The sequence below is a fragment of the Pseudonaja textilis genome, chromosome Z (genome assembly GCF_049901715.1).
Source record: "Pseudonaja textilis isolate UNSWEBS1 chromosome Z, rPseTex1.2, whole genome shotgun sequence".
Classification (NCBI taxonomy): Eukaryota; Metazoa; Chordata; class Lepidosauria; order Squamata; family Elapidae; genus Pseudonaja; species Pseudonaja textilis.
Genome location: NC_142008.1, coordinates 79702238 through 79730013, shown reverse-complemented (window position 1 = coordinate 79730013; position 27776 = coordinate 79702238). Strand labels below are relative to the sequence as shown.

Below are 27776 nucleotides of genomic sequence, written 5' to 3'. Positions count from 1 at the left end.
GATTTTCAGCTCTTGAAAAACAGAAAACACTCCTGTGCTCCCAAGGTCCCTCCCACCCACTGAGGCACTCCACACTCCTTATTGTGCTGCCTCCTGCTCTCTACTTGGATTTCGGCTCTCTCTCATCTCTGGTGGCTATCTGACAGAGCTGCCTGCAAAAGGACCGCAGTTTCCATCTTTAACAGGCAGCTCTTTCAGATAGAATGAGAGGGAGCTCTCTCAGCATGTGTAACCAGTATGCAACTTTCCCTGCTAACTTAGAATTAGTAGAACTTTATTGTCATTGTACAAGTACAACAAAACTGTGGATGCACCCCAGCAACTGTTCGCAATACAACAAAACCAAAGCACTTAAAAATGAAGATGAAAGATAGAGTACCCACGTCTCCATTTGCAATTCAATGACTTTCTGAGGAACCCAGCAGAGAAGATTGCAAATAGTAATCACATGTTTGCATGGTGCTTGACAACCCCATATAACTGCAAACAGGTTGATAAGCACTAAGATTGAGATCACATGATCATGGGAATGCATGGGCAACATTTTATAATAGCCAGAAGTGATTCACACGTTGTAAAGCACCATTTTATGAGGCAATTGTAATTCAAACAGTATTAAATGACCATCTATAACTTGAGGATTACAGGTGGCCGGTGACTTACAACCACAATTGAGCCCAAAATTTGTGTTACTGAGACATTTAAATGAGTTTTACCCGATTTTATAACTTTTTTTGCTATAGCGTTAAATGAAACATTGCAGCTGTTAACTTAGTAGCATGACTGTTAAGTGAATCAGGCTTCCCGATTGATTTTGCTTGTCAGAAGGGTCACAAAAGGTGATCACATGACCATGGGACATTGCGATCTTCATAAACATGAGTCAGTTACCAAGTGTCCGAATGTTGATCCCATGACCATGGGAATGCTGCAATGGTCATAAACGTGAAAAATGGTCATTTTTTTCAGCGCTGTTATAACTTTGAATGGTCACTAAATGAATTGTTGTAAGTCTAGGACTAACTGTATGTGTACAAAAAAAATTCCAACAAGGGAGAAAAATGGACAATGGTTGAAGAAACAATGTGATTACATTAAAAAATTTAATGAAGATCTGAAACCTAGAAAGGATATATATAAAACAATGGAAAGAGGACAGGTCACAAATCTATCTATCTATCTATCTATCTATCTATCTATCTATCTATCTATCTATCTATCATCTATCTATCTTTGGTTGTTCGGGTTTTCTCCCGCGTTAGATTCGAGGTATCTAGGCAACGTTTCGATGAAGTCTCATTCATCATCTTCAGGCTTCTGTCTTTGGCTCTGTGCTTCTCACTCTGAAGATGATGAATGAAGCCTGAAGATGATGAATGAGACTTCATCGAAACGTTGCCTAGATACCTCGAATCTTACGCGGGAGAAAACCCGAACAACCAAAGATCCACATACAAATACCCGTGAGAACCTCAGAAAACAAATATATATATATATGGCATTCAGCTTTGTTCAGGTATTTTCCCACGTCATTGTAGTTGTGCTTTTAAAGTTTAGCAATGTGTTTCGGCAGAATCTCATCTGCCATCATCAGGCTTGTGTATTGTGTTCGTCTGTGAGTCAGGCTTTCACAGCCATTTCTGTTTTAAATTTAAATATGAAGTCCCCTGCGCATCATGCCCTGCCACATACATTGGAGAGATCAATAGAAGAATAAGTACCCACCTGGATGAACACAAAAATGCAGTAAAAAAGCTGGAACACACTTCCTCACTAGTCCAACACATGAAAGCCACAGGTCATAGCATCGACTTCAATGGCACCAAAACCCTAGCCACTATAGCAAACCCCAGCTACACAATCATCAGAGAAGCCATAGAGATTGAAAAAAGACCTGAAAGAATGAACAGAAGAGATGACTCCACCAGACTGTCAAATATCTGGAAGCCTGCACTCACAAACAAAAAAATCTCCACACCACAAGCCAAGCAAACACCTGGGCACAAACAGACCCCCCCCCGATACCTCCAGCTCAAACACACCCCAACCAGGCACCCAGATGAAACCTAGCTTCCGAATAAATGATAGCCGTCCGTTTACCCAAAGCCAAGCCGCACTAAAAGCCTCCAATACAGGAAACACAATGTTGCCAGCCAATCAAGACAAAAAAAGCTACAAAACAGACAGAAGATATTAGAAACACCAATCAAGCAGAACACAGTAAACTCCAAGACCAATAAACACAGTCCAAGACTCCCAACCAATCAGGATGAAGAAAAAACCATTCTGGCACAGCAGTAGGCTAGCCCCAAATTTAAAACTGAAACGGCTGTGAAAGCCTGACTCACAGACGAACACTATACAGAAGCCTGATGATGGCAGATGAGATTCTGCCGAAACGTTGCTACAACTTTAAAAGCCCACAACTATAACGACGTAGGAAAATACCTGAACAAAACTGAATACCACACACACACACACACAGAGCCTAAACAATATGGAGATGTCATAAAAACAAAGTTCAAAATGAGCTGATGTTAGTTAGATGTTGAGAATAATCAAAAAGATTTCTTTAAATATGTTGAAGAGAAAGCAACCAATAAACCAGAAGATAGTTATTCAATTCCTATTTTCATATCTCCTCAAAATTTCATTCCATCAGGAAACTGTGAAACGCAAGACTTGAGATTTACAGAAATATACAGTAGGATATATATATTAATATAACACATATAATACAAAACAAAACTTAACATTGTTATGGAGGCTAAAATATATGAAGGAAGCTAAAACATGAACAGTTGCAGAAATGGGTATCTCTAGTATAATGAAAAAAGGACTAGGGGTGACATGATAGCAATGTTCCAATAACTGAGCAGCTGCCACAAAGAAAAGAGGGTCAACCTATTTTTGAAAGCACCAGAATGAAAGACAATAAACGATGGACAGAAACTAATCAAGGAGAGAAGCAATCTAAAATTAAGGAGAAATTTCCTAACAGCGAGAACATTTGTTTATTTAATTTATATTGCCACCTATTCACCCATGGCAACTCGAGGCGGCTTACACAATGTAAACCATATTTAAAACAAAAAAAATAAAAAATAAAAAACAATAAAAACTAACAAAAAGTATCAAACACATTAGTAAAGTACAATAGAACAAAATTTAGAAATTTTTTTTTAAGAAAAATTAAAAAACAACTCCCCCCCCCCCACCCCGACAACAGCAGATCACACTAGCCATTTGATGGGCTCCACCCTCTCTGGGCTCCCCAGGCCCGCTGTGAAAACCAGGTCTTTAGTGCCTTTTAGAAGAGTGCTAGAGGGGGACCATTCTAATCTTTGGGGGAATGATATTCCATAGAGAGGGAGCCACCAGGGAGAAGACCCTTCTTCTGGGTACCATCAAGCGTATTCCCTGTCTCCTCGTTCTAATGGGTCAGGAAAAAGAGACTGTACAGCCATTTGTCTGGAATGGTATAAGGTCTCCTGCTTGAGCAGAGGGTTGGACTCTTCCAATTCTGAAATTCAGAATATTCTATTCTATTCTATTCTATTCTATTCTATTCTATTCTATTCTATTCTATTCTATTCTATTCTATTCCTTTGTATAATATAATTGATGATCTGTCACATCTTTAGCATTTGAGAAATCTGAAGTATTAGATACTTAGATGACAGCAACTATTGTTCCTATAGTCAAAAGAAAAGGTTAGGGTTCATTCTTTTCACACACACACACACAGACACAGACACACACACAATTTTAGAACTTTTTCCAATCTTGTTTTTAAATTTTTATGCCAATATCATGGTTTTTTTAAAAAACAAATACATTATATATGTAATATTTAAATATTAAATTGGGACTCTGTCTGTGAGAAACACTAGGAAATATGCTAAATATTTAAACATCAGGAGAATATTGATAAATGGACCAAAATAAAATTTATGGATGAAGTTGATCTTAATGTAAAAACTTGTGAGAATTCAGACACATATTAGCATATATAAAGTAATTAAAAGCAGATATTGCTTATCTACAGAAGACTCATTTAATGCAAATGGATACATGTATGTTAATAAAGGATTGGTAAGACAGGTTTATCTCACATAAGCTAAAAGTGTAGTCATTTTGGTTTTAAAGCAATTCCAAATTGATGCCATCACTTGAGACTTTCAAGAAGAGACTGGACTGCGATTTGCCAGAAATGGTGTAGGGTCTCCCGCTTGGATGGGGGGTTGGACTAGATGACCTACAAGGTTGCTTCCAACTCTGATTATCTGTTATCTGCTATACAATTATTACTGATGTAAATGGCCTTATTTAATTTTATGTGCTAATATTGCAGAGACTGTAATAGCTATGCTTAATGTTTATGGATCTAATCTGGATTCCCTTATTATGTTATATGAATGTTCTCAATATTTAAATAAGTGTATTAATGATAAGTGATAAAAGAAAAAGAGTTTAGCGAAATATTGGTTCTCAAGCTTCATAGAAATATGCTAGCATGAAAAAACAATTATTAATGAGGGAAACAATATTTATTCAGAAGAACTGAATTTAATAGACTCTTGGTGTTTGATGCATCAAACTAAAAAGAATATACACTTAATTCACTTACATATCAGAATTTTTTTTTAGACTTGACTATTAGCCCTAACCTGACAAGGGTGTCTTCGCTTTTTAATATTTGTATGAAACTGTTGGCTTGTGCTATTAAATAACAGAGGGATCTACAGAATAGTATATAGTTAAATTGAACACAAGTTTTATTTGCAAATATACTTTTATTTCTAAACTTCAATGCTGATGTAAAAGATAGATTAAAACAGCAGAATATTCTATTAACTTATATCAGAACTATCAGTAAAAATTTAATTACTCATCCATTCAAGTAATATCAATGTTATTTCTTAAGAGTTTACTTTTTCTCTCTCAAAAAAAAAAAAGACAGCCAAAGAAGAAGGGGGAGGAGGAAGAAGTGGCAAGTTTGTTTAGAGAATGATTTGATTGAAAAAGGAGAAAAAATATGAAATATAGGTTTTATTTTGGCAAAAGCAGAAAAAAAGCTGGAAAGACAATGCTTCGAAAAACCAAATAATAAGAAAACTTATTTCATTTTACTATTTATTTTTGTCTTATTAATATATTTAGAAAAAAAAAAGCAATTTGCCAAGGAATTTATAGGGCATATCTGAAAAATAGTAAAAAATGAAGGTGATAATGATGATAATCGTCGTAGTGACCGAGAGGCAGCGCCTACACATCTTGTCCGCCTACGCCCCTCAGACCGGATGTCACGAGGTGGAGAAGGATACCTTCTGGGAACTGCTCGACATCCAACTCAGGCAGATCCCACACGAAGACGACATCATCATCTCGGGCGACCTGAATGGTCATGTAGGGCGGGACAAAAACGGACACCAGTGCCACGGTGGGCACGGCACAGGCGATACGAATGAGAATGGCCAGAGGATCCTGGACTTTGCCGACTCCCATGATATGACCATCACGAATACCTGCTTCATTAGGCGAGAATCTCAACTCCTCACCTACCATAGCAGAAACGGAGCCACCACACACAGATCGACTACATCATCGCATTACCAGAAGAGCCGCTAAAAAGCGTGCTCAACGCCAAGGTGTACCGTGCACGAATCGAGCAGTCAGCACAGGCCACTGATGGCGAAGATCAGGATCAGCAAGCCCAAGACCAGGATTGACAAAAGGAATGCAGACCAGCCACGAATCAAGAGGTGGAACCAGAAGAAGATGGCGGGACCCCTCATCAAACCGGAGCAGTTCCTGCAGATGGTCGACGGGCCACAGGAAGCGTGGTCCATGCTGAAGAGCACTGTTCACACTGCCGGCTGCCAACAGCTTGGTTGCACCAAGCCAGGACGGAGACGCATCGAGGAGATACATGGCTCTGGACACCGGAAGTACAAGATGCCGTACACCTGAAGAAACGGCTCTACAAGGCCTTTCTTCAGGACAAGACCAGCGAAAGCTCTCATGCGAATACAAGGCGGCCAAAAAGGCAGCCAAGAAAGCAGTAGCGACAGCCAGAAGCTCCCACTACGATGACATCTACGAGAAGCTGAACACGCGAGAAGGCGAGAATGAGATCTACCGCCTAGCCAAAAGCAGACACAGGAAGACCCTGGACATTGACCAGTTTCATGGGATCAACGCGAAAGGGGAAATTTGATCGTCAACCCCAGAGACGCTGCGGAGAGGTGGCGGCAATACTTCGAGAAGATCTCCACCGAGGAGTTCCACACCCACAAACCCCGCGAGGTGACCCAGTTGAAGGCCCAGTCTCAGGCATTTATGCCAGCGAGTCGCCGACGCCATCAAGGCCATGAAAAACGGTAAGGCAACAGGACCAGATGACATCCCTGCTGACTTCTGGAAAAAGGCACTACCGGGCTCGGCATTGTGGCTGTGCGAGCTGTTCAACAACATCGTCTCCACGGGAAAAGTGCCACACGACTGGTACCGCAGCACCACTGTTCCGATCTGGAAGGAAAGGGCAGCCCAGAGGACTGCTCCAACTACAGACCGGTCAGGTTACTGTCACACACTATGAAGATCTTTGAACGCATCCTTGATAAGCGCATTGGGACATCGTCGACATCAGCATCAACCAGGCTGGATTCATCAAGAACTGCGGCACCACCGACGCCATCTTCGGTGTGCGGATGCTGATGGAGGCTCACAGAGAGAAGAAAATCCCGCTCCACACCGCCTTCCTAGACTTGGAAAAGGCCTTCGACCGAGTCCCGCACGATCTCATCTGGCAGCGCTGCGAGATCACGGCGTGCCTGAGCTGCTCGTACAATGGGTCCAACTCCTATACAGATGTCACAAAAGCCGTGTAAAAGCGGCAGCTGGGATATCAGAGGAGTTTAATATTACCGTCCGGCGTACACCAGGGCTCTGCTCTCTCACCACTGCTGTTCATTCTGGTGATGGACACAATTACACCACGACCTGTACACGCCCGCCCCATGGACGCTGCTCTCTCGCCCGATGATGTGTTCCTGGCCAACCTGTGCAAGGCTGAACTCGAGCACCGAGTCCAACAGTGGCACGACCGCCTCGAGCAGTTCGGGCTCCGGCTGAACCTAAAGAAGTCCGAATACCTGACCACTGACATTGAAATGACAGGCTCCATCCACGTGAACGGGCAGGAGCTACCGCGCGCCTCCACCTTCAAGTACCTGGGAACTACTCTTGGGGAAGAAGGCCTACTACAAACTGAGGTGGCAGCCAGGATCAATGCAGCGTGGGGCAAATGGAAGTCCGTCACAGGCGTCCTCTGTGACAAGAAGATGCCGATGCGCCTGAAGGCGAAAATCTATAACTCTGTGGTGCGCCCGTGGCCATATACGGCGCAGAGTGCTGGCCGACGACCAAAGAAGTCGAAAGCAGACTCCAGATAATGGAGATGCGAATGCTCCGATGGTCGGTAGGCCTCACCCTACTCGATCGCGTCAGGAACGAAGAAGTGCGTAGACGGTTCAACGTCGTGCCCATCCCCACGGTCATGAGGCAGTCCCGGCTACGATGGTTCGGCCACGTGAGCCGCGCCAAGGAAGAATCCATCATCAAATCTGTAATGAAGGTGACTGTCGGAGGAGCGAGACCGCGTGGTAGACCTAAACAACGCTGGATGGACACGATCAAGGCCGATCTAGAGATCGCGAAGGCAGACCCGACACACGTGGCAGACAGAGAGGTGTGGAAGCAGTACTCAAGGACATTAGCGGACCTCGCCCGAGCGCGAGACAAACGCTGAAGAAAAAGAAGAAGAAGAAGTAAAAAATGAAGGTGCCAAGTTATAAGAAGACTGCTAGAATCTTAAAATAAACTTTTATAATTTATAAAATGCATATACATAGGGCTAATAGCAATATAATTCATTGAATACACTGAACGGCTTTGACTTTTTAGGTATAGGTTGAAGCATATTCCTGTAGAATACAAAGATTACTATGTATAACCTGGAACCTTATCTTTGTTACAGAAAAAAATAAAAATTAATATTAGGTTAATAAGTCTTCATTAATTTACCTTGAATTCTGTTACTGACTTGTACTCATTTGCTGCAATTTTTTCTTTCATGGTAGCAAAATCCATAGGATGTTTTATTATCATGGAATAGCCAGGAGCAATAGCATCCGTAACTGGAAAAGCAAAAAAACCATGAGGATCCTTCCTAAAAAAAAAAAGCACAGAGCGTTATATTTGGGTATAATATTGCCATACTTTGTTAATGATATCAATTTAACAACTTTTTGCAATATGAAACATCTGAAGGCAAAGCCAAGGAATGGAAAACATAAAAGAACTGAAATACAATCCCTAACCCATCAAAGCACCAAAAATCTTAGAGCATCTATCACAAATAAATATCTGAGCAAAACAAATATTCAGCATAAGCCAATATTTCGTGCTGGGGTGTGCAAACATGTGACAAAAAACTTCTTCTATTTTTGATCCTAATGAAAGCAAAAGAAAGCAAAAAGCAGAACTTTTAGTATTTCTACAACCTTCTCCATTCAAATTAAGGGCATAAATTAACCAACTGGAAATCTCTTTCAGGCAGTCTATTATTTTTAACTTCATAAACCCTCCTTCCCAGGACCACTACATCAAAAAGACATGCTTTCAACTCCCATTTTCCTTCTCTGATGATTTTTTGAATCATATACAGCTCTATTTCAAGGTTTTTATTCCATTTTCCTTTGGACTGCTTTAATGATCTTGTGTTCCCCTGGAACAAACAAACTGCAGTAGCCAATGCTGTCCACAATCCATTTTAGGTCAGCAGCAATCCTTATTCTCTTTCTTCCTTCAAACTCTGTTCAAAAGTGCTAGCTCTTTCTACTCCTTTATCAGAAAATCGATTCCCCTTTCCTGAGAGAACGTGTATATATGTGTGAAAAGTATCCTAGAAACATAAAAGTGTAGAGTTGAAACCACAAGAATTATAAAGTCCAAGCTTTCCTAATGTATCAAAATCTTGAGAACCTGCCCATAAAATGGATAAGCTACAACCTTCTTAGAGAAACTGTTCTACTGTTGTACTGATCTAACAAAAATTTTCTTCATATTTAAATGAAATCTACATAGCTGCAACCTATTTCTGTGTCTACTTTCTATGTTGTAGAGTTCCTGATTTTCTTTCCTTTGACATTCTTCTGTATATATCTAAACAATGTATTCTACTCTTTTCTCTAGAATGATATTTTCTGTTCTTTCATCTTGTCCCAGTAGAGTATATTCTGAAGTCTCTGTATTTGCATTTGTCATCCTCCTCTGAACTTATCTTAAATTACCAATATTTTGGGGGCATGTCCAGAATCATAACAGAACTCCAGATATGGTTTTACTAACGCGGAATAGAGGGAAATAAAGATTTCACACATTTCTCATGCAATGACTATAAGCCCAGAATTGCGTAAAGCCTTCTAGAAGCTGACTTACACTGCTTATTCATGTGAAGCTTGTTGGCAATGACCATAATCAAATCTTTTTCAAAGGAGTGTTTCTAAGCTAAAAATCCCCCAACTTTTATGTATGCCACATATTTTCCCTTATCAAACTGTATAACTTAGATTTACCACTATTGAAGGATACCTTGTTACTCTTATCCAAGTCTTTCAACTTGTCCAGATTAGAATGCAATCTTCCCAGCTTGGTCAGACCTTCCATTTTGTGCATTCCATGAACTGACAAGTAGTCTACCAATTCCATTATCCAAGTTATTAATAAAAATATTGAACAGTATTGGCCCCAAGGGAGATCCATGTTGACTCTGAGTATACAGGTAGTCAGTTGTGACCCATTTTACTGTATAACCATTCAAACCACACTTTAGGAATTTGGCAATGAAAGACCACCATACGCTGTATTTGCTGCATTCCCCAAGCTACTAAAATAATTGCCTGGTTAAAGAATATTTGTCTCAAATGGCCTATTTTTGAGAAAGTCATGCGGACCTAGCAAATCACAACATTGTCTGCAAGAAACTTACAAATGATTGGCTTTATTATTTGCTCTAACATATGTTTCCAAGTATTGATGCTACGATCACTGTTCAATAATCACTAGGATCTTCTGTTTTTCCTTCTTTGAGCAGGGAGACATTTGCTCTTCTCCAATCCTCTGGCACCCCTAGCCAGTTCTCCAGGACTTCTCAAATGCTACACAAATCACTAGATCCTTTAGATGTAAAGACAAAGGCAAAATAGGAATTGAGTTCCTCTATTTTTTCTTGCTTAATTTATTTATTTTTCTGGCTGAAATAAGCAGTGAGCCTCTGTTATCTTTTTCTTCCTACTGTCATATTTTCAAAGTCTTTATTGGTTAATTTTGTCTCTCTTGCTAGCCTAGTTTTCCTGACCTCATTCCTACTGGGGCTGAAACTTCAAACAGTAGATATAGTGGTGTATCAGTACAATTGTGATGAAGAAATAGGATTGGTAGGTAAATGGTAATTCAATCTTAACAAAGAAAAAAGCATGAGAAATAAACTTAAAGTAACCTGCCACAATTCTGTTTGGTATAACAGGGGACAAAGTGCTACTCTACTAAACTTTCAATGACCTATTTCTACAGCCTACAATAGTAAAGCAAAATTCTTGAAATACTTGCTCCGTTTCATGACCTGACCTAACTTGAAGGGCTGACTATATACTTCCTTGGCTGTTACCCCTTCTTCTATAAAGAGTCTTATTTAATTTTACTTCTTTGCAACCTGCCAATTTAATCATATTGGCTCCTTTAGATGTCTCCTTGTTTTCTTGGTCAAAGGAGACAGTGTTGTCTGAAGACATTTTTCATGATCATGTGGCCAGCATGGCTATCTGCCAATGGCATACAGAATACTTTACCTTCCCACCAAAGTGGTGTCTATTAATCTACTTACATTTGAATGCTTTCGAATTGTTAGGTGGGCAGGAGGTGGGCAGGATTGGCCATCACCCCATTGCATGGCACTCATGTCTCAAACCCAGGCTGTCAGTTTCCAACTGACAAACTCAGCATATTCAACTGCTCTATCAAGAAGTCTTTAATAATTACAATTTCTTTGGTTTTAAAGTTTTATTCCCAGAATATCTTACTATTTCTCTGGGTTATTAAAATTTGCCTTCTGAAAATCCAGGCTCTAGATTTTTAAAAATCTACTAATAGTTAAAATCAAGAATTCTAACAATAATCATTTTTTCTCAAAGTTCCCATCACTTTGAGATTTTCAATCAACTACTATACAGATTAAAGCCCAGAGTGCTTGACAATGTAATGGACATAATATAAATTTAATCAGTCAATCAATCCAAGGTTGCAAGTTCTACCTTTTGAAAAGGGCAAGGGAAGAAAAAAGAAAAAGGCAAAAAGAAATTAGAAATTATCTTGTTTATGGCACAATTAATTTTTGAAGAGAAGTCTTCATAGATTTTTAAGGTTTTATTTATCCTCCTAAAGTTTTCTGAGTCATTTGGGGATCGGCAACAGTTACCTAATAAAATATCCCTTCTTCTAGTTTGCCTTTTTATCTTGAGCTAAATGCCTTCGACTTACATTACAAACAACCAGTGAATCTTTAACAGACTTTCAATGTAGATAAAATTAAAGCATAAAAAATTCCAAAAATGTCCTTCATGGTTGTAAGATAGCATAATACATCATGAAAGTCTCTCAGAGTTTCTATCTATCCCATCTTATATATCAAATAAAATTGATGAGAATATTTGGAGTTTCTACTTAATACATTCCACTTTCTCAGGACTATATTGCCATTTTCTTCCTTTTAATATTTCATTGCTTTCTTCTCCCTTCTAAAAGCCACATCTGTATTCTGTCACATCATCTCATCCATCAGAAGGAAAGTACACACATAGTCTTTCCACACTTCCTTGCTTGAAGATGGGCTGAGTTTGTCAAGTTTAATGGACAAGCATGGCAAAGCTAGATATAACTGGAAGGTATCTATCCCTTCCTTTACAGAGCAAACACAAATGGGGAAGTGGACATGACCGAAATTCAAGTTTCTTCATCTTGGAAGATAAACTCTAGTAATTTTGGAGGAGGTTCATAAGGATGGGGTTTATGGGGTAATTTCAGATGAAACTAATAAATTGTGATGACTACATATTCCTTGCTCCCTCTCACTAATTCTCTGATTAAGTTGTCCTTCCAGTGAATTTATTCGCTTGGTAGTCTTCTTTCCCATCTGCTAGATTTAATGTTTGGGGTAGGATAAGATAGTATGAGGAAGAGGTGCAGAATGGGCCCCTCTTAAACAGGGAATGACTGATGAGATACAGATAGTCCTTGTCCTATGCCAAAATTGGGACTATAATTTATGTTAAGTAAGGTAGCTTTTAAGTGGGTTACGCCCAATTTTATTGCCTTTTTTGCCATAGTTGTTAACTGAATAATTGCAGTTAAATTAATCATAGTCATTAAGCAAATCTCGCCTTCCCCCATTCACTCTGCTTGTCAGAAACCATCTGGGAAGATCACAAATGGCAATCACATAACTCTGGGACACTGCAACCATCAAAATATATGTTTAGCTGCTTAGCACCTGAATTTTGATCAATGTGACTCTGAGGATGGTGCAAAGGTCGTTAAGTGTGAAGACTAGCTGTAAGTTACTTTTTTCAGCATTTTTTTTTCAGCATTGCAACTTCTGTCACTAAATGAACTGTTTTAAATTGAGGACTACCTGTACTGGATTAATCTACTTTGAAGCAGCCAATTGCAGACAAAAGCCGCTGGGTTAATTTGATGTGTAACCATGCTATAGACTGTATGTCTTGGGTAGGTATGAAGAAGGCAAACATTAAGTGAAAACTACTCTATCATCCTGGTGCTTTTAGGTATACCTACTGCATGTTTCTACATGGCCTAAGCCAAATCTAATTGGTCCTTTAAGAGGATCTAGACAGCCTATTTTTCTGGAGAAAGTCAAAATTCAAGACAAGTGCTCTGAGGACAGGATGCCTGGTGGTTGGGTCAATTACAGACTGCTTGAAAGTGAGACGAGACCTATCAGTTGCTATATTGAATTATTGCAAAAAGAAATAATTCAATTTAATTATCCTATTGATAAGAGACATAGCTCAATGAAAATAAAGTTCAGTGTAGCCACCTTTTCCTCTCCCATTAGATTACATACAATAAACAGCAATAGCATTTAAGACATCACAGTGCATTACAGCCCTCTCTAAGCTGTTTACAGAGTCACCATATTGCTCCCAACAATCTGGGTTCTCAGGAGGAGGACAAATGAATATAAATGTCCTGTAAGCGGGAAACGATCTTCTAAACCTGGAGGTAAATTAGGAGCCACGATTAAAACTCATCTATCTGAACCAAGCAATATGATCCATAAATAGTTCCAGAGTCTTCAGAGCCTTTTTCTTATTGCAAAGAATAAAGTGAATCATTCTGGTAAGGAGATTTCCTATGATCAAAGTGGTCATTGCTTAGCTGGAGGATTGATAATAAAATGCAGGGAAACTGTGTCCCATGGTCCAGGAAGAAAGGGAAAGCCTGGAGCAAACTGTAGTCTGGCAACGAACAGAAAGGATGATGCATGTTTTTGACATCCACTCTCCCCCTTGTCCATCAAAACTCTCTAAGCCCAAATTTTCTTACCTGAAAATAAGTTCTAATAAGTTCAGTAAAGCTTACCTAAATTGACACATACATGAATATACTGAAGGGTATGTTAAAGCTGATTGCGCATTTTTAAGTTCAGCATTACATTATGAACTATTAATGTATACTTTATTTTATTTCCTCTGGTCCTCAACTAGAGCTGTGCAGCCCTTTGAAACCAGTTTTCTAAAGATGGGAACTTTAATATGTTAGAGGTAGGTTATGGTACTTAAAGTATTTCATACAAGTTTGTGCTCTTCATGCTCCAAAGCCTGTTAGAAGATCAAATTCAAAACACTTTCCTGCCTTATCTGGTTCAATAATAAAGATTAACGTATCCATGTGAAGGATGACCACAGACTTAAGCTGTACTGGAGAAGATGCTGAATGACCAAAGCACTCAGATTTCTAAAACTAAGATTCCTGTTCACATTTTCAAATAAGATTAAAACAAGCATGCATCTATGTGACAGATTTGCTTGTACAACATCTAAACTTATATAAACTGTCAGTAGAAAATAGTGTCAACTTTAAAACACCTCTTAATCAGAGAGGACACATTGTTAAGCATCTAAATTTCATAACTCAAAACAGCAGTTTTACTTCTTATTACATTTATATATGATATATTCTTACCTCTGTAACTGACGAAGGAAATGTTCCAATAATTGCTGAATAGGAGTGCTCTCATTTTCTGCTATAATACAACATAAAAAAATAGGTTTTGATAGTGATTCTCATGTTTTCACAATTCTAATAATATAAGCTATTTCTATAGAGGGCTTCTACAATTGAATGTGTTTCTGCACAAGAAAGATAACAAATTAATCATTCATTTAAGAAATGCACACTCTACCTTTCACCCCAGAAAAAGAATGTATGAGACACGCAAATGTTAAAAATAAAATTCATTAAAATATACATAAAAAGGAATAGCAAAGACCCAATAGAGCCCAACTAAAACTGCAATAAATAGAATTAAAAAACAGATAAATCAAGTATCTTCTTAAAAATACTAAAGCAATATCAGTGAAGAGGAAGAAAACTTTCAGCATGTGGAATTTTATATATGGGGCACTGCAATAAGAAGAACCTTATGCAGGCAATCATCAACAAATCTTAAACACATCAATAGCCGTAAGAGGGTTTAGCAGATCCAGACATATGATGAAGGAAGCATTTTAAGCATCTGGACCCAAATATGTTTTGAATAGATCTCTAAATGATTTTTGTCAAAAAAAATTGTAGAAAATATGAGGACAACATTATTTCAATACAAGTAGTCCTTGACTAACAACCATTTGCTCAGTGACCATAACAGACTTTCAATTGCTTCCCCGTGCAGCTTAGCTTTTCCCATTATAGCCAAACGAATGAGGGGTGTGTGTGAATGTACAAATGGCATCCTGGAACAATACCTAAGATGCCACATTAACTACCAACAGGACCACTGGGTTGAGATCCTCCCCTTTGCAGAGGTGGCCTACAGTAATGCAGTACATAGTAGCACAGACCTCACCCCCTTTAAACTTGCCACTGGCCAGGACTTTGTAACCATGTCCGAATTACTCCAGGTCAAGCCATAAACTACATCACAAGCAGAAAAGATTATACAACTTCAAAGCACTTGGCCAATAGTCTGCAAAGTGCTAGAAAAAGCACAAGGAACCTATAAAAAGCATGCCAACAAAAAATGCTCTGAACCAAAAGATTTTAACATAGGCGATAAAGTCAATCTCTCCACCAAATATCTGCAGTCTAGGTAGCCATCGAAAAAACTGCGCCTTTTTGGTAGGTCCACTTGAATTGTTGAATTGATGACTGCTGACAGAAAAAGTGCCAATGTATTTAACATTGGCACTTTGTCTGTCAGCAGTCATCAATTCAATAACAATTCAATTGGACCTACCAAAAACCCTCAGGCATGTCTACGTGGTCTTTCACTATAGCCTATTGAAACCAACAATTATGCCCTGCAACGAAACCATCACCAACTCCCATTTTAATTGAAGGGAAACAGCATTTTGAAGTTAAAGACATTTTAGACTCTTATAGACACCAAGGGAAAATCCAATATCTAATTGCGTGGAAGGATTTCTCCCCCTCAAAGACAGAATGGGGGGGTGCCCAACAGGTGCGAGCACCAAAACTTCTTCGTAAATTCCATCACAAATATCCAGATAAGCCTCATTAAATTCCAATTGTCTCTACTTTTTGTCTCCTTTCCTACAGAACTAACATCTTTTTCAAGGGGGGCAGAATGTCAGGCCTCCCACCTTCAGTATACCTCCCTTCGCTGGCATCCTATCATAAATTGCAAAGGAGGTGAAGGCAACCAGCGAAGTAAGAATTGGGCATCAGAATATCCAAGGACAGGGATCAGGTCTTATTGACAGAGCTGCAAGCTCAGACATCTGTCTGGCAGATGTAATTGCCACAAGAAAAATTACTTTATATGATAAGTGTTGTAGACTGACAGTTCTCAAAGGCTCAAAAAGTGAAAGAGTAAGGGCTTGCAGTACCCTGAAAAGGTCCCATGATGGAAATCTATGAATGACTCCTGGTCTTAAATTTGTTGCCCCTTTAAGGAAACGCCGAATTAAAGCATCTTGTGACAATAAATCTGAACTGGTGCATGAAATTACCGATGAAAGCGCTGCAACCTGTCTACGAAGAGTTGCTGGGGCAAGACCCCTGTCCAATCCTTGTAAAAATTCCAAAACCTGTGAGATGGAAGCCTCTCCAGGATCTGAGCCCTTATCCTTGAACCAATTACAAAAAACTCTCCAGGTAGCCTCATAAATTCTAATGGTGGATTGTCTTCTGCCTGTCTGTATAGTATTCCACCTGTGTGGAAAGATCCACCTTTTCTAACAGTCTCCTTTCAAGTGCCAGATGGCCAATTGAAGCCATTGAGACTCTGGGTGTAGAATTGGCCCCTGGCTGAGAGACACCCATTCGGAGGAATCCTCCACGGACATGACACTGACAAACTGACCAAGTCTGCAAACTATGGCCTCCTGGGCCAATACAGTGCTACAAGGAGAATGTCCACTTGCTGTAAGATCTTCCTGATAACTGCTGAGACGAGAGGTAATGGAGGGAAGGTATAAAGGAGTCCTTTTGGCCACTGGCAACAAAGGGCATTGACTCCCTCTGCTCCCCAGGATGGAAAGCTGGAGAAGAAACAAGGCAGTTGATGATTCGGCTCAGATGCAAACATATTCAATAGTGGGTGACCAAATCTGCTGGAAATGTCTTGAAAAAGAAGAGGATGCAACCTCCACTCTCCCTGATCTACTTAGCCAATCTGCCCTGATATTATGGTCCCTGAAATGTGTTCAGCTTTGATTGAAATCAATTTTTTTTCTGCCCTTGTACAGAGACAAAAGCTTCTTTTTGTAATGACTTTGACTGTGTTCCTCCCTGACGATTTATGTGTGCCTTAGTGGTCACATTGTCTGTTAGGATTAACGTGTCTTGTTCTCTGACTCTGGCCTCAAATTCCTTGAGAGCTAGATGGACTGCTCTTAATTCTAACCAAGTGATATTATGCTTAAGGTCCTGAGTAGTCCAAATGCCCTGTGCTACCAGTTCTTGACAATAGGGCCCCCATCCTGAGAGTCTAGCATCGGTAGTTATTGTTGTAAATTCCCTGTCTTTAAAGTAGCATCCTTTATCTATTGCTGAAGAGGTCCACCAAAGTAAGGATATTAAAACCTTGGTTAGCAATCTCACTTGGATGGGAGAAGTGCCCTTTCATGGATCTCTGAAAGGGTAATAAGAACCACTGCAATTCCCGAGAATGTAGTCGTGCCCATGGCACTATATCAATGCAGGATATCATTTTGCCTAACAATTTTGACATTTAGGCTGGGGATGCTTTTTTTTTTTTTTGAAATAAAAATGGGCTGCTAATTCTTTAATGTCCTCTCTTCTTTGTTGAGACAGAAAAACTAATTCTCATTCGGTATCAATTATTGCTCCTAAATGTAGGAGTTTGGTAGACGGTTCCAAATGACTCTTTTCTTGATTAACCAAAAACCACGAGACTGTAATGTTTGTAAGGTGATGACTAAGGTAACTGATTGTATTAAAATAGCATCCAAGTAGGCCAGAATCCTAATTGGAACAGTTCGAAGATGGGCTATTAAAGCTGCTAGGATTTTTAGTAAATGCTCTGGGTGCCGATGCCAACCCAAAGGGGAGTGCTCTACACTGAAAATGTTGACCAGTGTAGCAAAATCTTAAATACTTGTGGTGGTCAAGTGAAATTGGAATATGCAAATATGCTTCGGTAAGATCAATTGAAACTAAATAGTCCCCATGTCTCACGCCCTTCAAGATAGATTGAAGCGTGTGTATCTTGAACCTACGATAAATAACAAAAGAGTTTAGTCTTTTTAGATTTAAAATAGCCCTTCATCCCCCTGATGACTTTGGAACAAGAAATAACATGGAAAAGAAGCCTTGGCCCTGTTGTTGATCTGGGACCACTTCAATACCTTGTATTGTCAGTAGGTGCTGAATTGACTCCTCCATTTATCTCCTTTTGTATGTTTGCAGATACTGGACACCTAATAAAAAAATCTTGGGGGCCTGGCTCGAAATTCAAGCGCCAGACCTTCCCTTGTTGCTGCCTAACCCAAAGATCAGAGGATGTTTTTTCCTATTGGTCTGCAAAACTTTGCAATCTACCACTAACAGGAATACCCAAGTGACTATTTGAATTTTCTAAACCGTCTGTAATAGGGAGAGAATTTGGTGTCCGTCTTCTTTAAGACTGACAGCAATATCTTATGTTTGTCCCGAGATTCGATGAGAACAGGATCTAATGATGCCCCAAATAGCTTTCCCGCTTTGTATGGTACGGATACCAGCTTCTATTTCTTCTTGGTATCGGCCTGTCAGTACCTGAGCCAGAGTAATCTGCGTGCAGCCACTGCCGAAGACATGGTTCTTGATGCAAATCTGACAGAGTTCAAAGTTCTGTCAGCTGTATATTCCGATGCAGCTATAACTTTGTTAAAGGCTAAGTGGGCTCTTATACTGTCTGTTGGTATCTGCTGCTGCATTTGTCTTTAGCCATATCACAGAGGCCCTGGTAAAAAAGGATGCCGCTGTGGCAGTTTTGACCATCCATGAGGCTGCCTGGTGTGTCTTACGCCACATTGAATCAGCCCTAAAGCTAACACTGGGTCATCAACCTTGGGTAGCTATAAAGTTGCTGCTAACGGTGTGTCAACATTATAATTTTTTTTGTCAAAGGCCATAATTACAGGCCCTGAACTGGGCACCTCAAGCTGTCTCTGCACCATATTAAAGAAAATTTCATAGGAAGGGATGACATCCACTTCCACTTTTGAGTCCATGAAAAGTGCTTTGTGAGAAGCACAAGGTGTCTCTTGGTTCAATTCTAGGCCAGTTGCACTCTTGGCCTCAGCTAATAATGCTTTAAATAAATGTGGTTTAAACAGGCCTTTAGTATCAGATACCTCTAACTCTGTTTCCTCCTCTGAGAGGGAATCTATTTCTCCTTCCTCTACTAAACGATCGGAGTATTCATCCTCTGATGTGGCAGGAGAACATGTTCTGGTTCTAAGAGTCAGTCCAGGAGGATGGGAATATTTTTTACGATGGAGGGAATCTACTCTCGAATCTGCCTGCATTGGATTGGTCATCTGAAATCCTCCCATCATTCCTTGCCCAATCAGTTGTATGAACCATTGCTGGACCACCAGAGGCATCAATTGACCTTCTGTATTAGTGTGTTGCATTTGTACAGGTCCAGGTACTGAATGAGCCATTGGTACATGATTACTCCAGTAAGAACACCCTGGCATCTCAGAATCCTGTATGTTAGTAGCTACTTGGTCCAAATTATCCATGTCAGATTCCACTTGAGAAAAAAGTAACTGACTTGTGAGATCCTCTTTGGGAGGGCTTAATTGCAATGAATTCACTTGATCTTTTGAAGTCTTTTCTATTTGCTTTGCCAATGTACTATGTGGTCTGTGCTCAGCCTGGCCATCAGCCTTGGTCTTTCTGTTGGCTCTGGCCCTGGTTCTGATCTTGTCAGCTGCCTCCTTTGGTCTTACAGGATCTTTCACCCCCTACCTTTCAGCTGAGTGGAAGCGATCTGCTGTGGAGACAGCACTTTGGCAGATAATCCATAATATCTGACAGAAATCAAAATAGCACTCTGACTATAATAAATAAAATTAGAAATAACAAATATTTATCTGTTATTATTTGTTATGTGTCTTTATCTTATGAGAAAAATATCCAATAACAGCATTAGTCTATTTCAGAAACTTTGTCCTTGAAAACAGAATTCCGCCAATAATTAGGGTAATTAGTTAGCTTAATGTTCCAAATCTCTCCAGGATAATTCTCTATGAGCAGCCATTTTTTGGTCATGAGGCAGTGGGAGCTACTAGAAAATAGCCACCTCTACAAAATGGTGCTCCGCCAATTTTAACAGTTACTGGAGCCTCCTTGTGACAGGCACTACAGCTTTGCTAAGGCTAGAAGCTGATTGCCTTTACAAAATGGCACTCCCACCAATTCTGACCGTTGCCACGTTAATTTTTTACCATTGCAGAACCACGTCACGGCAGTCCCAACAGCTCTGCTTAGACAGCTCTTCCTTACTGGACAGGCTGTCTGACAGGCTTTTTGCTATGTAATCTTTCCGATCTTGGTCCGAACGATCTTGCCTTCAGCTGTTCGTCACAAGGAAGCTGCTCAGCGTTAGGAAACAAGGCAAAACAAATTGTCTTTTGTGCACGAACTACTGAACTCTCCCTTATCTGGGCAGGCTACTGAGTTGGCACAAGGTGTCGCTTCAATGCCCCCAAAACCCTATTCCAGGTTTTTGGGGACGATCCTGTAAGCTCCGAGCTGAAGAAGTCTTTGTAAATGCAGAAGCTGTGAAATGAAGGCTTGCGACACCAAAAGGCACCAGGCTTCAAAAAGCCTATTGCGCTGATAGTCCCGTAGGGAGTGTTGTGTGGATAGTCCAAAATAACAAATATTAACAAAAAAGGTATTACAAACACCCCCTCTATGTGAAAGTATAGAGGAGCAAAAAATTAAGCGTCTATTCTGCCGAGACTTAATAGAAGAACTGGAGATGGTGACCTGAAGGGGGTGTGTCTTCAGTTTTTCTATTCAGTCTATAGCCGAACACAGCTGAATACATCCCATGCATGGATCCTGTCAAAACCATTCTGGAGAACTAAACATGTTGGCTCTTTGTTTTACTAAATACACATCAAGAGAAGGGGAGGGGTCTTAAACTCCCTTATCTATTCCTGCATGCCTGAGGCACGTTAGATGTTGCTTTTAATCCCTACATGAATTGTCTCATCTCAATAAAGGATTCCTTTTGATACGTTTGGTTTTCAGAAGTTCATTCTTGTTGATTGAATAGGAAAAGTTCTGTAACCTGACAGCACAGTTCTCACATACAACTTCTGTTGTATGAAGTTCCATGAGAGCACACTTCATTCTCACAGTCACTAAAAATCAGATAAGAATGGGGAGTGCTTTTCAGAATAGTTGTTGACTGTTCTCACACAGTCACTAAAAATCAGATGAGAATGGGGAGTGCTTTTCAGAATAGTTGTTGACTGTTGGCCTCATTCAAAGTATCATAGTATGTCACTGTTGACATGCATATTATAGTTTTGCATGACTCTTGTAAATGCATTATCATGAACTGACATTACTGATATTCCAAATCTAAATTACTCACTGGGTTGAGTTCTACAGGCCCGGACTGGACGATCAGAGGGTGGATCAACTTCCACTTTTTTTCCTGGATCAAAGTCATCCATTTCACCCTCAGTATCACAATGTTCCTTCTCTCTTTTTCTCTTCTTCTCTTCCTGATATTAAAAAAAATATTGTCAATATTTTCATATATAAATATACACTGCTCAAAAAAATAAAGGGAACACAAAAATAAGACATCCTAGATCCGAATGAATGAAATATTTTTATTAAATACGTTGTTCATTACATAGTTGAATGTGCTGACAACAAAATCACACAAAAATTATCAATGGAAATCAAATGTAGGAACCCATGGAGGTCTAGATTTGGAGTTACACTCAAAGTTAAAGTGGAAAAAAACACTATAGGCTGATCCAACTTTGATGTAATGTCCTTAAAACAAGTCAAAATGAGGCTCAGTAGTGTGGCCTCCACATGCCTGTATGACCTCCCTACAACGCCTGGGCATGCTCCTGATGAGGTGGCAGATGGTCTCCTGAGGGATCTCCTCCCACACCTGGACTAAAGCATCCCCCAACTCCTGGACAGTCTGTGGTGCAACGTGGCACTGGCGGATGGAGCGAGACATGATGTCCCAGATGTGCTCAATTGGATTCAGGTCTGGGAAACGGGTGGGCCAGTCCATAGCATCGATGCCTTTGTCTTGAGGAAGCACTACGGGGCCAGGTCCTTCACACCTGCATCCAGCCCAGTGGAGTTTGTTGCATCGTTGTTGTCCTGTATAGCCCGCCTCCGCTTAAGTGAGGAGGACAAGAAGAAGAACGGGAGTAGGTCAGGCAGGACTGACTGGTTTGGGAGGGGGGAATCATGGCTGCTCGAGTGGTTCCTACCGTCCCCGCTGCTGCTAACATATATAGCATGCACGTGAATGTACACACACACACACACACACACACACACACACACACACGTGTGTGTTTTCTTAAGTTTTTGCAGGTACTTACATGTATGGTATTCAGCTTTGTTCGGGTGTTTTCCCACGTCATTATAGTTGTGCTTTTAAAGTTGTAGCAACTTTTCGGCACAATCTCATCTGCCTTCATCAGGCTTCTTTATTCTGTATCATCAGGCTTCTGTATATATCTCACAGACGAACTCAATACAGAAGCCTGATGATGGCAGATAAGATTCTGCTAAAACGTTGCTACAACTTTAAAAGCACAACTATAATGACATGGGAAAATACCCGAACAAAGCTGAATACCACACACACACACACACACATCCCCCCCATCCCCACCCCCACCCCCACTAGGGCAGCCACATCCCTTCATTAACCTGCTTTCTACCTCCATTCGCCACGTCAGCATGCAGTGCAACTAAAATAATCTGCGGGACTATGGTAAAAAAAATATTTCAACCTTCCAACTTCTCACACACATAAAAAAAGATCTCGCAAGGTTGGAAGGTCTGAACATTTTTTCTTTTTACCGTAATCCCAAACTACTTTTGTTGCCCTGCACATGGTGATGGAGAACTGGGCCTCTGCCCATGAATGTCCACCAGGATGGCGTGGGCTGGGCTGAAGTGATATGGGGCAGCCCCTTAGTTTCCAGAATGGCCACGTGGGCCACATCTGGCCTCATCACGGGCCAAATCTGGTCTGTAGACCTTGAGTTTGACACCCCTGCCTTAGAGATTGCCTGACTTATTACAACCAACTTCCTTAGTAAAAAAAACAAAAAACATTTTGCTTCAACCTAATGGAGTTAAGGGTCTTTCTTTCCTAAGGGACTGCCTTGGGGCAGGTCTGACATATAGGTTATATCCCTTTAGGACAAAGTGGATCCTTCCAGTTGTATGACTTTATGACAGTGTTTAAACATATTTAAAAGTGTAACATAACATGTATTACTTGAAACTGTTGATTACCTTTCTCTTTCGCCTTTCCTCTTCATCAAGATGTTTTTCTTTCTCTTTCTCTGATTTTTTTTTCTTTTTCTTTTTCTTTTCCTTATGTCGTTCTCTCTCATGATCTGATCGGTCATCATAATAACTGGAATCATGTCCTGATCCTGAAAGTTCAGTCACTTCACTACCTCCAACTTTTAGCACCAATTTCAATGGCTTTTCCAAAGGTTTGTCCATATAATCTAATCAAATCAAATAACAGTAACAAAACAACATAAAATTTATATATTTTTTGCACTGCAACAAATCAGAATGAATTCTTCATATCTGCCTTCTCCAAAAGATCTTGAGTAGGTATTTCTGCCTGAAGTAACCCTTGCAGAAAGATAATACGTAGATATGAGGCAACAGTCATGTATTCTTGATTTCGCTAACTAATCAAGCATCCACACCATTACAATTCAAGTGATATATTTGTATTATGGAAACCATAATACAAATGGTTGAAGAAATGTTGCATATCAAGGAGGCTGTGTATTGAGACCAACTCTCTAGTCAGAAAAATACTTTTTTTGTAAACTGTGTTCCAAATAACTTTACAATTTATTAGTTTCTGAAGAACACAGTCAAACTTCCAGGACACACAATACTATGTAATAGTTAAAAAGACTAGAGAGACACAAATTCAAGTTCACTCATAGGCATAGAAACTCATTGGATATTTTTGGCTAAATTATAATTCAATCCTTCTCCAAAGTGTAAAATATTTTTGTGTTAATAATCATTTTCAGAAACAGATTTATATATGTAAACTAATATTCCCAATATCTACCATTTTCTTTTACAATTACTTTTTTGTAACTTTCTAGTTTATATGTTAATCCAGCAAGGAACGTATTACTATAGCATGTCACAATTTATAATCCCTGATTGTTAGGTCTACTGACATTGTGTTATCCGGAAAGAGGTTCAGAATGCTTTCTGTCAAATGAGATGGAGCTTTTCCAAGTCTATTATTCAGTAATCCCAAATGAAATTTGCTCCCACCCCACTGGTCTTCTGCAAGGACCTGAAGATCTGGCTCCAGCAGTTGACTTGAGGCCCCAATGGGGGATTATCATGGGTGGTAGAAGTATCCTACCTCCCCACCTCCATTTCCAGCTCCCTACCCTTTAACAATAATCTTTCTCTGACTGTAATGCTATTTTTATTGTTTTAAAAATAATTATAAAAACTTGATTAAGGGGCAAGATTGAACCACAAGGTCAAACATTATCAGAAAATATTTATTTAGTTTAAGTTTAAATATCTAAGACCAGAGGTATTGCATCCCAAAATACCGAAGAAACTAATAAATAGGCTTATAAATTATTTTTGAGTAAACAGAGAGAATTAGATGAGAACAAGTCTTCTCTGTACCATCAAATAGGGAAAGGTCCATTAAAGTCAGTTGGATATTAATTTCTAGGAAAATATTAATCATACAAGAAGAGAAAATACATGGCAATTTTGATGGATTTCTTTAAAATGGAACTGGGCTAGACAACAAATGAATTGCATTACAAATAAAATTGATGAAACCAAATTTAAAATAGATATCTCAATTCCTATTTTCATATTCATAAAATAACCTGGATCAGAAAAATATAACTGCTAATTTACAGATAATATAAACAAAGGGAACCAACACTGCAATGCATCTGCAAAAAAGAAAAAATAAATAAATCCATTTCTATACTGCAAATAGGCTCTCAGGTGCAAGAAAAGTGATAATTCCTCTCTATTCTATACGGGTCAGAGAGCATTTAGAATTTGCATTTAATTCTGGGCACTGATTTTAGGAAGGACACAAACTAGAATATGTGCAGAACTGAGCAACAAAGATGTTAAGAGGTTCAAAGGAAAAACAGATGGATATGTTTAGCCTGGAACAGAGAAAATTGTGTGGTGATATGACAGCTACCATCTTCAAGTGTTTGAACAGCTGTCACACAGAAGTCAAGGCAGAACTGTGGTGTTTTTTTACAAGTAATTTTTGAGGTAGGATTAACTAATCCATTTGTAAAGGGTCCAAGGTTCCCAGTGAACTTGGGGAATCAAATGGATCCTAATAATTTTTTCCTGATTTAATCCTAAAGCTCTCTAATTTATATCATAGCACTCTGCTGAAATCCTTATCACTTCATAAATTGAGTATCTTCATAAATTTTTTCTTCATACAACATAAAAGGTGTCTGCACAAATAAGAACTATACAGGTGAAACTCAAAAAATTAGAATATCATGCAAAAGTTCATTTATTTCAGTAATGCAACTTAAAAGGTGAAACTAATATATGAAATAGACTCATTACATGCAAAGCAAGATAGTTCAAGCCGTGATTTGTCATAATTGTGATGATTATGGGTTACAGCTCATGAAAACCCTAAATCCACAATCTCAAAAATTAGATTACATGCAATCAATAAAACAAGGATTGTACATAGAACAATATCAGACCTCTGAAAAGTATAAGCATGCATATGCACTCAGTATTTGGTCTGGGCCCCTTTTGCAGCAATTACTGCCTCAATGCAGTGTGGCATGGAAACTATCAGCCTATGGCACTGCTGAGGTGTTATGGAAGACCAGGATGCTTCCTTAGCGGCCTTCAGCTCTTCTGCATTGTTCGGTCTCTCATGTCTCTCATCTTTCTCTTGGGAATGCCCCATAGATTCTCTATGGGGTTCAGGTCAGGCGAGTTTGCTGGCCAATCAAGCACAGTAATCCCACGGTCATTGAACCAGGTTTTGGTGCTTTTGGCAGTGTGGGCAGGGGCCAAGTCCTGCTGGAAAATGAAGTCAGCATCCCCATGAAGCTCGTTTGTGGCAGGAAGCATGAAGTGCTCCAAAATCTCCTGGTAGATGGCTGCATTGACCCTGGACTTAATGAAGCATAGTGGACCAACACCAGCCGATGACATGACTCCCCAAATCAACGCAGACTGTGGAAACTTCACACTGGACTTCAAGCATCTTGCAGTGTGTGCCTCTCCAGTCTTCCTCCAGACTCTGGGTCCTTGGTTTCCAAATGAGATGCAAACGTTGCTCTCATCAGAAAAGATGACTTTGGACCACTGAGCAACAGACCAGTTCTTTTTTTCTTTAGCCCAGGTAAGACATTTCTGACATTGTTTGTTATTCAGGAGCGGCTTGACAAGAGGAATACGACATTTGACGCCCATGTCCAGGATCCATCTGTGTATGGTGTGGCTCTTGATGCACTGACTCCAGCCTCAGTCCACTCCTTGTGAAAGTCCCCAACACTTTTGAATGGCCTTTTCCTGACAATCCTCTCCAGGCTGTGGTTATCCCTGCTGCTTGTGCACCTTTTCCTTCCACACTTTTCCCTCCTACATAACTTTCTATTAATGTGCTTTGTACAGCACTTTGGGAACATCCAACTTCGTTTGCAATTACCTTTTGAGGCTTTCCCTCCTTATGGAGGGTGTCAATGATGGTTTTCTACGCAACTGTCAGGTCAGCAGTCTTTCCCATAATTGTGCTTCCTACTGAACCAGACTGAGAGACCATTTAAAGGATCAGGAACCCTTTGCAGGTGTTATGGCTTAATTAGCTGATTAGAGTGGGACACTTTGAGCCTAGAATATTGAACCTTTTCACAATATTTTAATTTTCTGAGATTGTGGATTTGGGGTTTTCATGTGCCATAAACCATAATCATCTCAATTATGACACATCACAGCTTGAACTATCTTGCTTTGCATGTAATGAGTCTATCTCATATATTAGTTTCACCTTTTAAGTTGCATTACTGAAATAAATGAACTTTTGCATAATATTCTAATTTTTTGAGTTTCACCTGTAAGTGCACACAGTGATAGGATTGGTTAATATTGAAACAACATTAGATGATCTACTGTTACAATGTCATCTAAGTTAGGGATGCCCCAATCATATAAATTACAGAAATAGGCAAGTGGCAAAGGGGTACTAGCCTTATTCAGTTCAGTTCAGATCCAACATCAAGATCGAACTGAAAGAAAACAATATCAGAGATGAACTCTTGAGAACCAGAGGAATCTTTTTAAAAAATCAATCCAGGAGTTCCTCTGTGGAGTCCATAACGTCAGTACACTCTCAAATTTTACATACAATTGCAGAATTGGCAGTTTTATTTTAATATACTTCTGATTTACAGGCAAATTGAGCCTGCTATCACATATGTGAAACCTTACTTGACCAGAATCCAGACATTTACAGAAATCAATGGATTCCTCCCGAATAATGATAGACTACTGGGAAATAAAAATTACCCCCACACCCCCCGAAGTTCCATCACAGCCTGGGGAAATGGGACAAAGTCTCAGTGACAAAGGCGCGCAAATGGTGCGCAAAGCGAAACGCTTCTCCAGATGCTCGTATTGTGGATTTACTT

At 39.7% G+C, this 27776-nt stretch overlaps 1 protein-coding gene across 1 annotated transcript in view; it reads right to left on the bottom strand.

The window, feature by feature from the left end:
- Positions 1-27776, bottom strand: part of BRD9 (bromodomain containing 9) — a 71782-nt gene that overhangs the window by 43764 nt on the left and 242 nt on the right. Inside the window, exons 2-5 of the mRNA XM_087917180.1 lie at positions 23362-23582; positions 21449-21581; positions 14326-14386; positions 8089-8233 (exon numbers count right to left, since the gene is read on the bottom strand). Of these exons, the coding sequence (XP_087773306.1) occupies positions 8089-8233; positions 14326-14386; positions 21449-21581; positions 23362-23582 (560 nt within the window). The remainder of the gene's footprint in view (positions 1-8088; positions 8234-14325; positions 14387-21448; positions 21582-23361; positions 23583-27776) is intronic.